Raw genomic sequence first — 14,827 nt, forward strand, 5'->3', positions numbered from 1 at the left:
AATACGACAAACAGATGCACGCGTCCGACTTGCGTCGAAAATTTCACCCCCGTACCCCGCACCGTTCCGGAGCAATAGCCCGCCAAGCGTGACTGACGCGTTACATACATACATACATACATACGTACAGACATTTTGATTTTTATATATGTCAACTAGAGGGACAGCATTACGCGCAGCGTAATATATCAATTTTCAATAAAATCGGCCCAGTAGCGGCCGAGATACACTGTAAAAAAAGTTTACCAACTAGTTAGTTATCCGGCCACTTTTCACTAACCATAGGCGTGTAAGCAAAACACGCATTTCATGACTAAGTGTGTTTTCAATTACACGCAAAAGGTTGAATAGCGTGTTTTGAAACACACCTCCTAGTTTTCGAATATTTGCCAGGTTACTAAGATAAGCCGTGTAAGCGTGTTTATTGACTATCATCGGTGTGTTTTGTTAATAACTACAGACGTGTTAGGTAACACATGTGTTTGTCACACGGCCACTTTTCACTAGCTATATGCGTGTACGCAAAACACACATATTGCGTGTTAGCTAACTAAGCTGTGCGTGTTAATAAACTAAATGCATTTTTGAGAACAGGCGTGTAACTTAACTAATGTGCGTGTTAGTCACCTCTTTTCACAGCCGCCCCCCCCCCCCAAAAAAACGAATCGAATTAAACTCATCAAACATGTTTATTCAAAACTGCATTCAAGCTCCTTTCAGCAAGCTTACAACTGCATACAGTAATATTTCTCTTATTGTACTAAAAATGAACCTAAAAAAGTAATCTTCTGTAGGAAACTGCCGAGCGGCAAAGGCGCTCCGTTCTAAAGTTACGTTCTAAGCTATAGGCACAGAGCTACGCACAGAGATGCTTGAGACTCTGGACATGTCCCAGGGCGCGGTTCGAAGGGTTAACTGCCGAGCGGAAAAGACATTCCGTTATCAAGTTCTGTGCTCAGCTACTCACAGAGCTGCTCGAGACGCTGGACGTGTCACACGGTTTGAAAGTGTTAACAGCCGAGCGGCAAAGGCGTTCCGTTCTCAGGTTCCGTTCTAAGCTACTCACAGAGCTACGCACAGAGCTGCTTGAGACGCTGGACTCGTCCCAGGACACGGTTGGAAAGAGTTTGGTTGCCCCCCTTTTCAAAGATGTTCACCGTGATAAATATCAGAGCGTTCTTAGCCTTAGACACGGGGCACTTCTGGTTGAACACTGGGAAAATCGCTGCCCACAGAAGCAGGAGATCAGCCTTGCTGCTCCGGTCCACCGACCTTGTCAAGCAGACCCCCTCGACGAAAAGGCCGATGGACCCGTCGTCGTTGACCTGGTAGTGCGGCGCGCTTCCTGATCCCTCAAAGATGTCCTCGGGGTTCGCGTCTAGGTAGTAGAGGAGAGACTCCACGCAGTCGGTGTCTGAAATAGAGGTAAATTTTCAGACTGATATTTACCTTTAACAGTATAACACTGCTACTTGCTAGCTGCTTGAGGTCTTCCGATCTCACGGATATCGTATAAAATGCCACCAAGGCCTCGAATTTCGAGACCATGCCGCTAACAACACAAATTTTGATATCTATTTTTTTTTGGGGGGGGGGAGGGTCAGTTTTCACCTGGTCATGTGAAAACTGGTCTGGTCGTCAGGTCAAGGATCAAGTGATTCGCCAATCCAATAAAGGTCGCTGAAGTATAACAGCACAAATGTCAGTATAACACCTGTTCGGCGATGAACGAACGAGCCCAAGAGGTGTCACGTTTATGAAACGCATACTGAACTAGCTGGCTGCTTTTGACCATATCACTGTTAATTCGATCAAATAAACAGCCGTGAGCCACCTCATGGGCGATGAAAGAGCGAGCGAGAGAAACAGGCGTCACAGAGTAATTTGCACGCTTAAACCTAACTAGTTAAGAGCGTTTTGAAAACAAGGATAAACAATGCACAGACAAAGCACACGACACAAGTCAGAGTAGTATTTTGAATTTAATTTTCATTCATCTGCTAGGTACTAGATTTGAAAGTAATGAGCAGAGACGTGTCTCACGTCGCCCATAGGTTAGTAGTTCGGCAGCAATCTTGCATGGTCGTAATGGGGGGGGGGGGGGGCAATAGTTGACGTGAATGGTTTACCGTATTTACCTTGACATTCTGTGATCAGTTGGATGGCGGTGAGAAAGTCGCTCAGGCGGCGCCTGTAGTCACCAAGCTTAGACGACTCCGTCTCCCCCTCCAGTTTGGCCAGCTCACGCCAGATCTGGAACAACCGGTATCAACAATATAATTAGAGGACAGTTAAGTCATATTATAGAATCCTCCATGGATGAGAAAACGTCAGAAAGCTATGGTGGGCGACGAATAAAAGCCGAAACGATGCAACACACAGGGGACATTTTATGGAATTAGAGAGTAGGAATATAATGACAATTTTACAACTTCCAAGGCATACTTAGTACTTACTTCGTCTGGGTTCCGCAAGATTGGATACAGCTCCAAAAGCTTGCGCATGCTGGTGCGGAGCGTCACCACATGCCTGCGCCTGTCTGCGAACGTCGAGTTGATCAGGGCCTCTCGCTCAGCTTTGCCTTCGCTCGTCAGGTTAGCCTCGTGTAGATGCTTCAAGAGGCGGTTTCTCAGATGCTGAACGTCTTCCTCCGGCATAGGCGGAAGGTACTCTGTCGAAATGTTCATACGAAATGTTAGAGCCAGCGGGGGAGGAGGAGGGGGAGGAGGGGAGAGAGAGAGAGAGAGAGAGAGAGAGAGAGAGAGAGAGAGAGAGAGAGAGAGAGAGAGAGAGAGAGAGAGAGAGAGAGAGAGAGAGACCGCTCTCTTCGCCCATGCCAATAACTTCATATGGCCAATGCAAAGTGGCACACTACCTTTAATATATGCAATGCAAAGCTTGCAGATGGGCAAAATATTCACCACTAGTCGCTTATCAGTCACATGTACTACATCATACTACATCGCTGTCTTGCATTTCACAATGCCCAATGCTTACCCTTGTAGCCTTCGAATCCTTCATATCGCGATCCCTTGAATGTTTTTCCGCGTGACAACCTCTTTGATGACGCTTGGAGTTCGGCATCACTTCCGTCGTCTCGTCGCTTCTCATTCCTTACGCGCCATTGTATTTTTGCTTTGACCTGCGACTGAGACAGGAAAAGCAGTGCATAAATTACAACCCAAGGGTAGATGTAACGTTAAGGGCGTTCAACATCCACTGCAGCTGGTATATAGAGGCAATGCATGGTTCACACGGAGACTGAACTAAATGGTACTTCGACTCCGCATTTAAACCAGTGCGAAGAAGCCGCCCATATTTAGAAACATTGGTCATGCAGGTATGTCAAAGTAGGGCGGGTCGGAGTCGGAGTTGGAGTCGGAGTCGATTTTTTCAAGACGCAGTCGTAGTCGGAGTCGGAGTCGCTAAAATTTGGTCGACTCCGCAGCCCTGAATATACATACAAGTATGGCCAGATCCAGGGCCGGAGCAGTTCGCAAACGCTTCAGTTCAGTTCATTCAGATCGACTTTACTTGAGGTTCAGTTCAATTACCTATTTTCCAATTCAGGACATGGTGACTAAGTGCCTCCGTTCAGTATATTCAGCTGAGTTCGATTAGATAAGTTCACGAACTGTCCCGGACCTGGACCGATGTCATTTTCTATTAGTTGATGGAATCAAACAGCAACGCAATAAGTGCTTACCAGTGCCTGTTTCGGGCTGCACCCAAAGTGCAGCGCCGGCCATTGAACAAGGGCGCGGTCAGCCAGCTCCATGTACCGAGCATGAGTAAGGTTCAGGACGCTTGGAAAAAGAAAGGGCATGGGAGAGCTTAACGACTTGGAGACGCTAGAACAGGAGTTTTCAGGGCAAGGCATAGACATAAGACATCATTTAAAGGAAATATGTAAACATGAAAGCACACCACACGAGACAGTAAAACCGACATAAAGGTGGAAGGCAGGAAGGTGTCACTGGGTCATCCGAGGTCACCTGAGGTCACAAGCGGTTTTTGTGCAATAACTTTTGATTGAATTGAGATAAACTCCGTTCGACGATTATTGTGTTTGTCTCGTCAATGCGCATCGAATGAGATGAACCTTGCCCTAAGGTCAACTTTTCAACTTGACCTTTTGAGGTCATATTATATATCATTCAACGCGCCTTGACGAGCTGAGAACAATGGCGTGCGAATTATGCCTCTATCTTTTCTGGATCAAAAGTTATTGAAGAAAAACTATCAAAAGTAAAAAAGAACATTTTTTCCTCGGTGACCTCTGGTGACCTAGTTTTTGGTCTGACCAAAACATGACAAAAATACTTTCCTACTGGTTTTTAACGCTCTTTCGAACGCCGCCTATCGCTTGTCTCAACGATGCTCAGGAGTCGAGTTAGACGGGGGGTGTAAACCCCCTGCTCCGCGGCCCGCTGTGTTACAAATGGAGTACCGGCCCGGCGCGGGTTACGGCTAGGGCTGAATAAAAAATGTACCAAAAAATGCATGATAATAGTATTTTATGTTAACTTCAATGTCCTCAACCCGCGCTACAACAACACCACGTTATCTACGGGGATGATACCTGTTACAAGCTTTCTCGAACGTCACGATGACTGTCGTCACTTCGCTCCACTCCGTCCTGGTCAGAGGTGAGCCGGGCTTTTTGCTTCGAAGCTTTTCGAGGAGTCCAGGTCTCAGCTGGCTGTCGTCAAACCGGATCACTTCCATGGCATCCAGGACTTCCATAGTATCCATCCTGCGAAGAAAACGAACCGAAATGGCATTAGTAACTGGTGGGTCGCCGCACCAGAGACCGACTACTGCGCCTAGTCACCACAGTCGAAGTCTTGCCGCGGCGCAGTATAGTCTATCCTCGCGATCGGAATAGATGTCAGTGCCAGTGGTCACCTGTCTGAGGAGCATTTTGGCAACAGGCAACCAAACTGGTGGACAAGCTGGGATTGGGTGGCACGGTTCGGCGCAGCGATCCGCGGGAAGGAAGACTGTCGATCTACTAACAAATATATAAAATTACGTAACTTTTCATACAGATTCATTCATAGAACTCTTGAGGTTTATAGAGGCCTGTGGTTCATTCGATTAAAATAAATGTAGAAATAACGATGAAAACTCGACACACCCGATTAAACAAGCGCTGAAAGGTTTAATTCCAAACGCATAAAGACAAAGTCAGCCTGACAGACTCACCGAGACACTCCTGCGGTTTGTTGAGATTCGGCCAGAGCGTCGCTTCCCGACTTCGGCCGGATCTCTGCGTCTTCCCCTGATCGACGGAGTTCGGGCGACGTTGGAGGCTCCGGTGTATCCAGCTGCGAAACCACCACTGACGAAGTGGATGTCGTCCCAGTGCTGAAAATGGATGAGAGAAGATGTTTGATACAATACCAGATTAGGATAACATATTTTTTTTCAGGACAATTTCCAACTACGCAAACATTCATAGGCCGAGCTTGTTCAATACTTACGAACGCAACTGAGCAAATTCAGTTGCAAATGATTATGGGCGTTTTTTTTTTCTTTTAGAGTTTTATAACTGCATTCTGCATAAGCAACATTTTATTTCTCAAAACAACCTAACTTAACAGAGATCGATGTCCTACCTTTCAAGAACAACCAGATCGCCACGCATGACGGTCCTGATGCGAGGCCGAGCACCAGTTATCGCATCTTCCTCATTCAGCAGGACCCACGAGGACCAGTCGTCATCATAGATCTCCAGATCCCATTCGCCACCCTGGGGACAAAACATGTACCTCATTCGTAGCCAGGTCGGGAGTAGACCACACACATTAGTCGCTCCAAGGTGGAGAGGGGGATGGAAATGATAGGCAAACACATCCGACATTTTCATACTCAATCATTACGCATAATCATAGAGCCTTTGGTTGCACTCTTCTCTTTCCTGTTAGACTACTGACAACAGCTGCTGTAAATGGTTGATGTTGCATTTGAGACAGACTATGTATTTCCAACACATCAGCCTATTTTCAATCTGAGCCTCGTTCAGCAGCTTAACATTATGGTTTACGTAGGTATATGGCTTTGCATTACCTTAAACAAATTGTGTAAATATTTTTTTTAATGTCATTAATTAAATTTTCTCCGAATGGTATTGTTTTACGAAGGCCGCTGTATTATACTTTCCATAATATGGACTTTTTTGCTCACAGACCTTAAAATATAGTACAAAATACTATTAGGTACTATATTTTAAGGTCTGTGAGCAAAAAAAAAAACGTTATTTCAGCCTTTTACTTGAAACACGACATTGAGTCCCACCGTTAACTAAAATTATTCCGTCACTCTTCCAAAAAAACAAACAAACAAACAAACAAACAAACAAACAAACAAACAATAAACTAACCTGCAGACCGAAGAACGCTCGAACCTTTTGAACAAGGTCCAGGACAGACTCGAATTCGAAGACGCGCGCAGCACTTCGATGGTTTACTAGCGCCTTCATCGTTGACCGCTGAAAAAAATATGACAAGTGGTTACATTAATTATCTAACTACAATGTCCTAAAATCATCGATAGCCATGGAGTGGGTGAAACAGCAAGCGAAACAGCACATGGTTTACTATTTACGCACACATTAGACACGTGGGTTGCACAGCTCACTTCACGGGTGGTTGGATAACATCGGGTATCCCAATCCTAAAAGACAGACATAGCTTATTTGAAAAGCTGAGACAATGCCGATTCTGAATGTCATCCAGAACGCTGAAAACGACGTTTTATAACCATATAACGCCTTCTGAGCGGTGCACGACCGAGCAAAAGAGAGGTTTTGCAGAGTATTTTACACGCGTCATGTCGGATAGAAGTTAACGACTGGAGATTCAGCAATTATGATGATGAAGATGATTAGCCAGATGCTCATTATTTAGGAGCAAAATTGATAGAATAGTTGTATTACGTTTCACCCACGGGGCTTCTTCGGATACATATGTTTGTCATATGTATCCGAAGAAGCCCCGTGGGTGAAACGTAATACAACTATTCTATCAATTTTGATCCTGAATAATGAGCATCTGGCTAATCATCTTCATCATCATATGTAACACAATGCTCCGAACTAGCATCTCCATCCTCAAAAAAGATTCAGCAATTAACCTCGAATCTATTCAAGCCAAGACCCGGCTCGAAGGAGGTGGGGTAAGCACGTGCAGTGACGCCCCCAGTGTTGTCGAAGCTGCATGTCGGATCAGTCTCTACCTTCGTAGCAAATTTGAGCACAATCGCCTCATCCGTTCCCGAGATATAGGGGCGGTGTGTGCACGTGCGTTCATGCAATAGTTTCACACCATGGACGCGTGGAAGCCACATAACTGGCCGCTAGCTACATGTCAGATATCAGAGCCAGTGTAAGACCCGAGTGAGTGTAAGTTTGCACTCACAATAGCCATAACAGCGAAGCAAATAGCTGCAATACTGCTCAATACAAGCAGTCGCGAGTTCGCAGTAAATCTGATACTTCAAATTGAAGCAAAATGCACAGATTACTCACCTTTCAGAGGTGATTCGGAGACCTGGTATCTGGTACCTGAGGGGCACGTATTTTGCGGTCTGCACTGAATAAGTAGCCAGCGGAGTGGGGTCAAAAATCCAAGCAGAAGGGATCATCATCATCTCGCCCTTAGTCACACGGTATGCCATATAGTGCTCATCAAACGAAAGCGCCCTCAAGACGTCACCGATGATTTTGACATGGTTTACTGCATCAAACTGAAAATATGCTACGCGAAGAAGATCACAGCTCTCTGAGCTTGAAGCAGCCGGGTTTCTCACGATCAGCACATCATCGACGCAGTACTTCTGTCCCGCAAGCACTGCCATCTTGGTGTACGTAGCTCGGTCATCCACCTCCCATCCGAATGCACCTGTAACTAGGCATGGCTTGCATTTCTTCCCCATCATCTTCTTTTGCTTTCCTTCGCATGCAGCTACCGCTTCTTGGTGTCGCACTGCGAGGGTTTTACAAATGTTCTTGGTGTTGTGTGCTCGAGATGCGTAGATCTTGAACTGCTGGTGTTTAGCTTCAAAACGCATAGTCCAAGCTTTCCTCAAGGAACCAATTTGTGCTGCCCAGTGCCGGTAATGTAATAAGTAGTGGAACTTCGGCTTGATTTTGAAGTCCGGGAACATTCCACAGAACTCACGCAGCCACTGCTCTACTGAAGGTTGCATTCTTGCAAGAATTTCACCGTCCATACGTGGAGCACAAATGAGTTGTACAAGAGAAAGCAAACCGGTCACAAGAAGCCACGCCTTTTGATCTGGTGGGACCAGTGGACCGATCATGAAAGGGAGAACTCGGAGGAAAGTCCAGCACTGACTGAAAGTGCCTTTGACGAGCACTTTGCGCCCCTTTGCTTGAAGCATGGGAGGAGTGTTCGCTTTGTCGACTCTCGCATATGAGAAGGATTTCATAGCCTTTTGAACTGAGGCGAATGTGAAGAGTTTGATTTGAAAAATCAGGTATGATAGCACCAGAGCCAAGGAATGATTGACTACGCCACTTTCAAACAGATCGTGCGCGATATCTGGTGGAAACATCTCTGTGACCTTAAAGTCTTTCAGCTCATCAAACACACATTTTGAGTTGATACCAAATGCTTTTCGAGATTCCTCATTGTCTCCATTCTCACACATGTTCAGCTCTTCTTGGTACTCCTCCTCAGTACGAAGGGTCAGCTCTTGCTCTGTGAGCTTTGTACCAAAGTCCTCATTTGTGGCGTGGCATGTTCGGCATGGTCGCTGCCCTGACGAAAATGATTCCTGGAAGCCCGCCATCTTATGCACTCCCAGGTTGTCACCACACACAAACTCCACTTTGATATCAAAATGAGTGCCACAAGTATCCAGGCCATTGTTCAAGAGGTCACACAGGGAATCTGTCACAGGCTTCATGACTGTGTTCAAACCATGAAGCTTGATGAGTTTTGTAGGACATAGTAGGAGGAGATGAATGTCACTCAGCACCGACATTGACAAGCCCTCATCGACCGCAAAATAGCAACCACCCAGACTATAATCAGATGCTTTCTTCCGCAGAGGGTTACACACACCAAATTCATCAAAGTAGAGCACAAGCTTGACCAATCTGTCCCGTTTGCAGTTTTCCAGCCTGCCATTTTCCAAGAGACTTGTCAGCTGTTTCTTGACATCCACATACTGATAGCTGGATTGGAATTCACCACCCCCTGTGGTAAGGATCTGAGTCGTAGGTGCAATGTAGCAGAGCTCCTCATGGCAGAATTTGCTCAATTTATACTCGCTTGCAAACTCTTCACAAGCCTGCTTAACTGAAGACGACTTTGATGCTCTGCTCTCATTCTGCTCCTTAAGAGCGGTGTCGACGATTTCTCCTATCTCACTAGCCACGAAAGATGTTGCAGCCCGTGACATCCCATGCTCACATTGCAATCGAAGCAAGAAACGTGCTATTTTCTCCCGGCTACTGTCTTCAGTTTTTGCTGTAGAGCCTTTCTCACCCTGATCATCCAAGCACCAGGCCTCAGTCTCAACCTCAGCTTCTTCCTGACAATGAGTACTGATTGAAGGTGACTCCTCCAGACTTTGCCTTCCTTTCTCTTTGTGCGACTGTGACGTACTTTGCTTGACAGCATGGGTTCTTTCATAATGTCTCAGCCAGTAACGTCCAGTTGTGAACCCTTGTGTACAACGCGGACAGAGAAAAAAGTTGCAGTTCTCAGATTTATCCTTGAAGTGGTTATTGATATGCTGACAAAACAAAGCAATTGAGCTAGAAGAAAACAGACATAATGGAACTGTACAACGCAGAACCACTTCTACAGTTGCCTGAAAAGAGGAAAGCCTGTTATGACTTATGATTCAGTTGGGCAAACTACGGGGAGGAAATCACAAATGTGATTAATCACAAATGTGATCATTTTACGCCTATTTTGCAGCACTTTTGGAAAATCACAAAATTTCACAAAGGTTATGTCACCTGTAGCCAGATCCCAAACACAATCAAAAACATGATAAGGAAAAGATGCCCTCCATGATGAGGGCTGTTCGGCCCGCACATCCTATTGTAAAATTTTGCAGCATGCATGCGCAGTAGGGACCTTTCAGGCCTTATGCTCCGCCCACCACCGTATGACGTCACATGTGTGACATCGGCATCTGCAAAATCTTTCAGCTTCGCGCATCCTAAAATTTCAGGATGCAGGAGGCAAAAGTGGTGCAGACTTGGCGCAGACAACGTACAGTGGCGAAGTGTGCAGTGTTAACTATAGTGAATTTATGCAGTGTTTGGTGTTATTTTGTCGGTGCATAAATTGGAAATGGGTTGGTGAAGTTTTTCATTAGTTATTACGTCGCTGCTTGCTGGAATGGAGCGGCACGATTGTCTCGCGCAAAATATGTTGAGGTGTTCGGTGCGTTCTGCGAAAGATTTTGCTCGACGGGATGGGCAGTGACATCATACAAGTGTGATGTCACAGTCGCGCAAAATATTTTGCAGCACCCGAACAGCCCTATGGTTTATCATGAAAATGATTATGCAGTCAGCTGGCTGAACAACTTTTTGAAAAGGCTGTCAGCTGGCTGATCACAATACTGATAACCAAATCAGCTGGCAAATCATGAAGTTGATCCATACATCCATCCATACATAGGTAGGTACACCAATCATCCTGCTAACAATAGTGATATAGCTGGGTGATCACCACACTAAATCAGTCCTGGTCCAGTCTGCAAAATGTGGCATTCTTCGACGAGATCTTGTCTGGGCAGACACCGCAGGTCGGGGCAGAAATAGGGGCAGGTTTCCGGAATACTGGGGCAGAAGCAGGAAAATCTGGTGCAGAAGTTTAAAAAATTGACGGAAGTGATTTTCTCAGCTTCTCACTGCTTCCTACATCATTATATCATTACATTATTTGCATCATTAGGGGCAGGAATTGGGCTACCCCTGGACTCAGCATTCTGATTCGGGGCAGGACTTTGTCTGCCCTGAAAATCTTGTCGAGCTCCCTGCCATGTTTTGCAGACTGGAAATCAGTTGGGTAAACAGTGGCAGTGGCCATCTGTTTCATTTTTGGAAGCTTCCATTTTTTTAGTATGCTCTTCCAAAAATAGAAGGGCATTTTCCAAAAATAGGGATGAAACTTCCATAAATCGGGACGGAAAAGGCCTTGTCAAATTTTGGAAAATAACACCACCCTCCAAAAATGGCTTTTAGCATAGGTGTAGGAACGTTTTGAGAAGTGTGTGTGGGGGGGGGGGGGGGGGGCAAGTCGAGCTGAGTATCCGATCTGATTGTAACGTAGCTGAAAGGTGGGTGGGCCATGGTGATGGCCCGGCCGTCCCCCCCCCCCCCCCCTGTTCCCACACCTATGGCTTTCAGTGCATTAGATCACACTTTGATGGCTTTCAATTATTCACAGAACATCAAAAATTAAACACTTTGATAACTAACTCACCTAAAATCTATAAAAATCGACAAAAATTGAAATCTTCTCGTAACGGGGTCATGCCAACAATGCGCGCCTAATCAAGGATGAAATGACTCACAAAAGAAAAATACTACATATGCAATGTGTGGGCAATAATGACGTCATAAGACCAAAAAGGAAATATCAGTAAAACTATGAAATATACTATTAAATGTCGTTTAAACAGTAAAATGGGAATAATAAACATATTTAAACCAGACTTAACAGGACCTTACCTAACCTAACTATATCTAAACTACAACCTACGGATGTTTGATGATGCGGTCTACTCGCTAGTTGCGAAAAGGGATAGGTCTTAGGCCAGGGATTTACTTATCAAAAATTAATTTTGCAAGCCACTGTACAAACAAATCTCCTTTTTTACTGATTCTTAAAGATAAACAGGCCTATCTCCGGTCATGCGGCCAGTAGTTACCCGCGGTAGTGTCGAAAATGCCGAGATAGCCCAAATATAATAGGCGGAAAAACGGCCAAGGTAACCCGGAGAGCTTTGCATTCTTGCTATTTTTGGAAGATAATTTGTTGATTCATACTACAGTGACTTGCCCAAAAACCTACAATGTAACTCACATTATTTGTTTCAAATAAAAAATCGTAATTTTTATTCTAGATTTCCAAAAATGCTGCCCGCCATAAACCAGGGCATAAACTCCTTCACCTTGGCCTATCTTGGCCATTTCCGCCAATTTACATTCCGACTAGAAACGGCGGCTACGAAAGCCTGCTAGAAGCTTTAAAAAAAAAAGGAACATATTACTGTTTTCCCAACTGAAGTGGGGTGGGCCTAAAATATTTGCTTTTCCCTTGCCTAACACATCTCCCATGTCAGATTTTACAGCACACACTAAGTGTGAGCTGCTCTATTGATCGATATCAAAAGTATCTGGATTACTTAATATCTAGACAAGTGATAATCAAGAGTTTCACCTTGTGATCCATTAAAGTAAGGCAATGTGAACTGCATTCTTAGTCAGTGGGTAGTTAAACTACATGTCTAAGCTGCAGCAGCAGAAGGCATAGGCCTGGGAAGAGGAGGGACAGCAGGTGCATTTGCCCCTCCCACTTTTGGACTGGAGGGGCAGCGCCCCTCCAACTTTCGGGAAAATTCAACATTAGCCTTATGGCGTTGCATGGAAAGAAAGAAATATAGAACTTTTGAGTTTTAACTTTTGCCCCCTCAACTTTTTAACCTGCCCCCTCAACTTTTCAAACGTTCCCGGGCCACTGGCGGACCGCGGAAGGCACCTCAGGATGTAAGGGCAAAGTAAATATCTAATTCTCGCATAGAAAAGCATCCCCAAGAATTGAAACCCCCATAGAAGAAAATCAATGTTAACAATTTTATCTGCAATAATGCGGTAACTCATCTTCCATTCCATATGCTCTTCTTTAAATGTCGGGTGTCAGTGAAAAGTTCCAACGGTACCTGTTCCAACATTAGTAAAAATGTAGGTATAGTATAGGTGTTTTTCGATGTGAAATATCATTGTTAGTTATTTGCAAACATCAAAAAGCTAATTAAATGCTGATTTTCCTGTTATTAGTTAATTTAGTCTACTTTCAATAACGGCACAAGTAGCTTTCGGTTGCCAATGTAGGTTGTAGGTGTATTTTTGGTAAGTTTAGGTTAGGTTTTGTTAGTTTAGGTTAGGTTAGGTAAGGTTAGGTTAGGTCTGGTTAGGTTAGGTTTGGTTATATTTTGTCCGAGCTATGTGCCTATACCCATCAGTGTTCATAATTTGGTTTAGGTGTAAATTTTCTGGCTATTTTAGGTGGTTATTGAAGTTAACACCATTGGTTAACATTAATCAATAGATATAACTAATCTAGCCACAGCGGAAAGGTAAGGTACTATTGGAAATTTCGACCCAGGTGCCCCAGCCACAATTTTGTGTGGCACATTCCCCTGTTGTGCTTCACCTTCTGCCACCCCTGTACCTTGGAACCGAATACTTAAATGATTGCCTTTATATGCAAGTTCCATTCCAGCTATACACTGGCGGAACCAGGGGAGTTAACCTGTTTCCTGAATTAAATTGACTCTCATCATTCATTTTGAGAATGTGGCAAGTTGCAACTCCCATGCTTCAATGTTGCAAAAATTATCATTTGGGACCCTACCAATAAATTTCAGAAAATGATGCCCATTTCAACTTTCACTGAACAGGAAAGAACGTAAAGAAATTTTAAATAAAAAATATTTTTAGGTGAACAAAAATGGGCAGCTTTTGCCCAATAAAGGTTATCCTATGACTGCAAGGCCACCTGAAATGCGTTAGACAGATCTTACTAGAGTTGTCCTTAGACATAGTTGTCGGGTTTGTCTTACTGGGCCACCTTATTCATGTGCAATTAAATAATTAGGGGGCTGTATCAAAGTATAATCTACAGCAACCTAGTAACCTCAGTAATAACCTATAGAATTCCTATATTTTAACCTATATTTTGCTAAGATACAGTTGGTGGTCATAATGCTGTCCCTCATTCACACAACATTCATTGCATCATCACGGTTATCACTAGCACCGAATAAAGATAAATCGATTGACAAAATTCAAGGCATACAACACAGAAGCATAATTACATCAAATTTATATCTGGCAACACCTTACTCACCATCAGAGACCCGCACGACGCGGACACAGCACAAGCCGCACAAGCCAAAGGACGCGCGCCGAAAAAACATGGCGGACGTGACGCAGTTGCACCGCAGTTGTCAAATAACTTCAAGTGTGTTTTAGCACAAAGGTACATGTTGTACAAAAGGTCGTATGTTAGTGTCCCCTGCTATGTATAGTTTGTTCGAAAACACGTTTTGCGTAAGTGTGGCATATAGTGTATAAAACACGCATAGTGCTTGCTGACACACCACTAGTTGACACACCTTGGCTTAGTTTTGTAACTTATATGTTTGTTTACCACAAATAAATGTGCTTACATACAAACCGTTTACTAACCTCATTGCTATCTTCAGCTTTTGTGTGTCTTAATACTATCTTTTTGTTGAGCAATTAACACGGTAGTTTGTAAACTTTTTTTACAGTGTATTGCCAGAATAAACTTGGCGTCTCCTCCTGGCCGGCGGTGCCCTGTTCTGGTATTCATTGGCAAAGGTCAGTGACCTTCCGGCTCTGATTTCCCTCAGTTTTGCAAGCGAAGAAACTGAGCCTAAGGCGCGTGCTCTCTGATCGGCGCCGGCCGCGGCCCAAAATGCGGCAAAGATGCGCCCGCCACGTGCAAACCACCGAGCGCACCTCTTCCAAAATTTAATACAACAAACAGATGCACGCGTCCGACTTACGTCGAAAATTTCACCC

General features: G+C 44.5%; 1 protein-coding gene across 5 annotated transcripts; it reads right to left on the bottom strand.

Moving 5' to 3' along the window:
* Window positions 1–670: 670 nt before the first annotated feature.
* Window positions 671–14,248, bottom strand: LOC122364835. Of its 5 annotated transcripts, XM_043335595.1 has the most exons (11): window positions 11,478–11,545; window positions 7,532–9,846; window positions 6,386–6,493; window positions 5,622–5,755; window positions 5,209–5,370; window positions 4,583–4,756; window positions 3,707–3,806; window positions 2,998–3,148; window positions 2,457–2,671; window positions 2,139–2,253; window positions 671–1,414 (listed from the first exon to the last, which is right to left on the bottom strand). In XM_043335595.1, exons 3-11 carry the CDS (start codon window positions 6,482–6,484, stop codon window positions 1,071–1,073), a joined length of 1,494 nt encoding a protein of 497 aa, XP_043191530.1. In that variant the 5' UTR covers window positions 6,485–6,493; window positions 7,532–9,846; window positions 11,478–11,545; the 3' UTR covers window positions 671–1,070. The 5 variants fall into 5 exon arrangements, 3 of the variants coding, with proteins under 3 accessions (XP_043191530.1, XP_043191528.1, XP_043191529.1); XR_006253642.1 differs by lacking the exon at window positions 3,707–3,806 and having other exon boundaries at window positions 11,478–11,634; XR_006253641.1 differs by lacking the exons at window positions 3,707–3,806; window positions 11,478–11,545 and adding an exon at window positions 9,998–10,874 and having other exon boundaries at window positions 7,532–9,564.
* Between the last annotated feature and the right edge of the window lie 579 nt (window positions 14,249–14,827).

This window comes from Amphibalanus amphitrite, unplaced genomic scaffold (genome assembly GCF_019059575.1).
Source record: "Amphibalanus amphitrite isolate SeventyFive unplaced genomic scaffold, NRLGWU_Aamphi_draft 000702F_arrow, whole genome shotgun sequence".
NCBI classification, from domain to species: domain Eukaryota; kingdom Metazoa; phylum Arthropoda; class Thecostraca; order Balanomorpha; family Balanidae; genus Amphibalanus; species Amphibalanus amphitrite.